Consider the following 5,908-nt stretch of genomic DNA (forward strand, 5'->3'; position numbering starts at 1 on the left):
ATGTTTGACGTGCTGTACGAGTGGTTCTGGTGGGACAGGATCTGGCTGCCTGTGAACCTGACGTGGGCTGACCTGGAAGACAGGGAGGGCCGCATCTACGCCAAAGCCTCACATCTCTACATCACTGTCCCTTACGCCTTCGCCTGCCTACTCATCAGGTTCCTGTTTGAGAGGTGAGCTCTCCACTCAATGCACTGATCACTGAGGGTTACTGTGCACTACAGACAGGTCAAAACACTGTCCTCATTAGAGAGCTCACACTGGCCCTCATTTATCAAACGTGCGTATGCCTGAAAATGGGTGTACGCTCCTTTCCACGCACAGATCAGCATTTATCAATCTGAACGTGGGTGTCCGGTACGCTCAAATCCCACGCCAAGTCTGAGTTTCATGTCAGTGAGGAGCGTGGTGCAGAGAGGGAAATCTGTCTGTGGAGGAGAATTATTAGATCATATGAGGGCAAAACGTTTTCAGACAAAATGACGTTCTCAGATTAATATTTAGATCCTTAAATTAGATATGACACCAAGAATGTTTACAGTTCACTGTTATTCCACCAATCTGTAAAATACTTCGCTATGAAATAGCAGCGCGAGCTGTCAGCTGTTTTCTCCACATAGAAAAAAATGTGTTTCTTCTATCGGCTTACTTTAAAAAATATAAAAATAAATAAAAATAGAGATTCTGTTATCAGTTTTTAATACACTCCCATGTTCATGACAAAGTCTCCACAGAGAACATTCAGAAGATGCCGGATCAAACTTTTAGCCTGGATTTTTTAAGGAAGCTGTTTAATTACAGGATTTACTGTGAAGATGATTATATAACTCCCCTCAATATTATCATATTTGAATTTATTAAAGGATAGCCCCTTGAGATGCAGCATCTCATTTTCAAGGGGGTCCCTAAACAAACATAAACATAAAACACAAGTTACATTACAACACATTCACATATAGACATACACCAACATAACATACAACAAATACGGATATCTTGCTCACCCTACTCCCATACACAACCCCAACCAACAAACGCCTAAAATGCAAAATAGACAAAACATAACAGAGCAAAAAACGTGAACATAAAAGAAGAATAATAATAATCAAAGTAGAATAAAATTTTGAAGAAAATAAATCAGTAACATGAGCAGTTTGTTTTGAGATGGACATGTAATGTTTTTCTGTAACAATGAAAAGAAGTAATAGAACGCAAAGAAAGAGGGAGATTATTCCAATCTGATGGGGCTTTGTACTGAAATGATCTTTTACCGACTTCTTTTAAAATTCTGGGAACAAAGAAAAAAGGGTGGTTCATATGCCTAAGGGTATATGGAGAGTTGTATGGGATCATGAGTTCTTTTAAATATGGAGGACACTGGAAATAAACACATTTAAAAAGGAAATAAAGCCAATGATATTGCCGTCTTGATTTGGGTTGTAACCAGTTCAGTGAATCAAACATAAAACAGTGATGGGTTCTAAAAGGACATCTCAAAACAAATCTACACATAGAGTTAAATAATACGTTCAAAGATTTAAGATGGGAGTCTGAGGTGTTTTGATAGACGATATCGGCATAGTCAACAATTGGTGATATGAGCTGTGATATTAACCTTCTTCTGACATTTAATGTAAAACAGTTAACGGAACGATAAAGTGATGCGAGACAACCATATGCTTTTTTTACAATGTAATCAATGTGAGGTTTGAAAGTGAGTTCTGGATCGATCCAAAGTCCAAGGTATTTCAGAGATATAACTTTATCAACAGAAGATCCGTCAGAAAAATAAATGTGAAAGTCCACTGGATGAGATCGGAGGTGACGTGTACTAAAAATCATGCTGCAGGACTTCTTCTTGTTCAATGCAAGTCTGTTCATACTGAACCAGTCTTGGACCCTGTCAAAATCAAACTGTAAAGAGTTCTGTATTTGAGATAAGTCAGAGTTAGAGTTGTAAATGACAGTATCATCAGCATATAAGTGGATATGACAGTTGGAGCAGATATTGGGCAAATCATTGATAAAAATAGAAAAAAGAAGTGGACCTAAAGTGGAGCCTTGCGGGACACCCTTTTCAATAATTAAAAAGTCAGACTGATGACCCTGAAAAACAACACATTGCCGACGACTGTGAAGATAGGCATTAAACCAAAAGAGAGCTTTCTGATCCAGTCCAATGGCAGAAAGTTTATCCAATAGTAAATAATGGTCTACCAGATCAAAAGCTTTAGAAAGATCAATGAAAATTGCCCCAGTAAGTTGACTCTTATCAAAAGAAGAGAACACATCATTAGTAAACTTTAACAGAGCAGTGGTGGTAGAAAAATTTGGTCTGAAACCTGATTGAAATGGTGATAAAATATCAAGAGAATTTAAATAATGTGAGAGTTGATTAAAAATAAGCTTTTCAAAAATTTTTACAACTGTACAAATAATAGAAATAGGTCGATAATTATTGACATCAGAGGGATCACCACCTTTGAAAAGAGGGGTGACCTTAGCACATTTCCAAATGGCAGGAATTGAGCAGGTAGACAGTGAAAGATTAAACAAATCAGAGAGGGGATACATCAAAACATGTGCAGCAAGTTTCAAAAACTTGACTTCAAGGCCATCTGGGCCAGCAGTGGTGTTTTCTTTCAACTGACATAAGGCAAGGAAAACTTCATTTGGCGTAATTTTTTTAAAGGAAAAAGAATCGTTAGAAAAAGAGCTATGTGAGGGACTGGCAGTCCAAAAAGAATAAACCTAAACCTAAAGCTCCGCTCTACCTGTGCGCAAGTGATCGACACACTTCAGCTCCACTCCCTCCTCAGTCTGTGACAGGTTCAGGTTCAGGTTCAGGCTGGAGTCTGCAGCTTCTTCCAGAGCTCAAACACATTTTTAAAAGACAATTTTCCATGTTTCTGGACCTGAACAGGAACATTTAATAATAGTGTGGCTACTAATAGTCAAATATCACAGATTAATTAATCAAGGTATAAACAAAGGCTGTGTAAGTTAAATGTTTAAAACTCTGCTTTATTTTACTTTGTCACATCCACGCTGCTGAATCTCTGTGAGTTTTTTCTGATTCGCTCTACTTTTCCGACTGCCAAACTACACGGTGTCATTTCCTCTCTACCTCTGTTGCTATGGCATTGTCAATTACCAGCATGGAGAGGTTCCCTTTTTTCCGTAATGCGTTCCTCCATGTCATAAATTCTGTCGGTTTGGCCAGTTGAACCTTGAATATTTAGGGCCGTGTTGTGTAAATTACTATTGTTTTCAGCTGCCACATTTATCAACAGCTGATCAGGCGTACACTGTGATTGGTCCTGGTACGCACGTTTCATAAACCACACGGGAACGTTGCCATAAGCTGATTTTTACACCCATATCTGCGCCAATTCCCACGTAAGGTTGATAAATGAGGGCCAGTGTGACAGCACAGTGTGTATCGATGTGTTAGGCAGATCAAACTGCTAGATCACACTGTAGCTGAGAGGCTCTTTGTGAAACAATTGCTGCTGCCCCGCCTGCAGTGACTTAACAAAATATAACATAACTAGACCTACACCTTATGTCATCCAACATTTAAAATACACAGTCACTGGACATGTCATCACAGCACTCATTGTTCATTGTTTTTTTTTTTTTGTTCTTGTGTATATAGTTTAATTTGTTTTTCTAAATTTATAAATTGAAGTCTTGCACTTTGCACTTTGTTGAACTGTTGCTGTGATACAAAAAGTTCCCACAGGGGGATCAATAAAGAAAATTCTATCCTGTTCTATTCTTAAACCTAACCTTTTTTAAACTCTCAGTCTTATTCATGCTCAGGCATCAAACCACTTGGTTGAGCCATGGTTAAAGTTAAATAACAGGGAACTTTTTAAGTCACAGTTTTTACCTAGCTACAAAACAGACTAAATCTAGCGCTGGTGACGCTGTTTGACCTACAAAACAATAAGAACAGGTGTCAATAAGAAAACTGGTCCTGCTCCTCAGCTGATGGTTTAGGGTCTCAGTCTCTGGTTTTGAGTCTTCTTTCCCACTCAGCAGCACACGCCCTCCAGAGACCGAGGCCTTCTTATGGATCCGTCAAAGAAACTCAGAGAGTAAGGTTTCAGAGGAAGGGGGGCAATCTGGTCTAGGTTAAATATTTGAAAAGTCACCATTAACCCAAAGCTGGAGGCATGACATGTTTGCTTTTTCAATGTTTATCTCAAATGGTTATCTTCTGACTTCAAACAGCAGAAACTGACCACAGGAGACAAACATGGAGTAATGTAGGATCTTACATGGTTTAGAGTGTGTTCAGACACAGCAGAGATTTATTTGTTTGAAGCTCATTGTTCACCTCTGCAGACCACAATGGACATAAGAAAACAAGCTAGCAGACAACAGGCAGCGTATGACCACACTCTATGACTGCAAAGTTTCAAGTCTCTTTAACATCATTGGGCGCAATACTCATGATAAATCCCAGCCAAGGAGACATACAACACTGTCTCTTTAAGAAAATAGTTGTTTAAACATTTAATTATTTTTACCTGCTGGTGTTTCTTTAAACTGTATTTCCAGGCCGTGAATGGCGAACTCAGCTTTTAAAATGAAAGCCCAAACCAGTTTGTCAAATAAAAAAAAAAAAACTGAAACTGCCACCTGTGAGCCTAACAAAATCAGTAAAATGTGCATTTAGTATCTCTTACATGGCTCATTTACAAACAGTATCAGCTGATGTCTTTCCGTCATATTCACACACCAACCAACATGCTTGCGGTGGTTTATCAGTTTCTATAGGAATGATAGTTGTTGGCACGTTTTTTACTGTTTGGATAGGTGAGGTTTGGAAAGCGTTAATGAAGGTTTACCTCTCAGCTGTATGAGGGGGAGCAGTTTTTCTTTGACTGTATTTATAACACTGCTTTAACAATGATTCAGCTGCAGCCAACACTGTCAGACCACTCCTCTGGTGATGTTAGATGAAAAGGTTTCAGACTTTTGTGCCTCAGCTGTATAGTTGGACAGTACTGGGAGGCCCCATGATGTTTGCAAAGGCCACTTTGACATGTTAGGAGATGGTAAGTGTTTAAGTTTAGTCATTCACATACTGAACAATGCAGTGAGAATCTGCAGTTGTGCTAAATGTAAAGGCCAGCCAGTTACTTTTTTCATTTTCAATAACAACTGCATCTGTAAAGATAAAAACATTTTTTATTTTAAATTTCATTTAGCAAAAACAAGAACTTTGTCTTATTTTAAGTTTATTTAAATCAATATCTTTTTCACCTTATTTAGTTTGAACATTTTTTTTCTCTATTTGTTTGGTCTCCCAAACTAAAGAGGAAACTTCAGTCTTCACACTTTTTACATTTCACGTTTCTTATATTTGATCAGGCTTGTATGATAAATGTTTTGAACTGTCTTCAGTATATTGAGGCATCCTGCAGTTCTTCCATATATCCAACCTTTCTTTCCATTCACCACTCTAACTTCCTGTTGCTCATTTGTTCGCTGTATTTTAAACATTTCCCTCATTTGTAAATCCAGACATACCTCCAGTCAAATGAAACGTGTGTCTTTATCCTCGGTATAGATCATCTGTCATGTATAAATGCTGTGTTTGTTGGTTATTGTGTGTTACAGCTGGATAGCCACACCTTTGGCAGAATGTGCTGGAATCAAACCAAGAAAACATCTGAAAGCAGAGCACGTTTCCGTCCTGGAGCATTACTACTCCAGTCAGAGCAGAAACCCTCCTCAGGTGAGCAAAGTCCCTCTCATTAATCAGTAACCTCCATTAATAAAACTGTGGCTGTTGCTTTTGCTTCCTGTTCGGCATCTCTTGGATTTTATTCCCTACCCCACACCATCATACGTGTGATAATGACAGCACACAAAACCATCACTGTGGTCATGA

The 5,908-nt window shown here is 38.5% G+C and overlaps 1 protein-coding gene across 1 annotated transcript in view; it reads left to right on the forward strand.

Moving 5' to 3' along the window:
• cers3a (ceramide synthase 3a) overlaps nt 1–5,908 on the forward strand; it is a 17,501-nt gene continuing 11,593 nt past the window's right edge. The window contains exons 1-2 of the mRNA XM_074666799.1: nt 1–173; nt 5,635–5,752. Of these exons, the coding sequence (XP_074522900.1) occupies nt 1–173; nt 5,635–5,752 (291 nt within the window). The remainder of the gene's footprint in view (nt 174–5,634; nt 5,753–5,908) is intronic.

The sequence above is a fragment of the Halichoeres trimaculatus genome, unplaced genomic scaffold, assembly GCF_033239565.1.
Source record: "Halichoeres trimaculatus isolate MK-OKI-2021-1 unplaced genomic scaffold, fHalTri1.1 fHalTri1_scaffold_3, whole genome shotgun sequence".
NCBI lineage: Eukaryota > Metazoa > Chordata > Actinopteri > Labriformes > Labridae > Halichoeres > Halichoeres trimaculatus.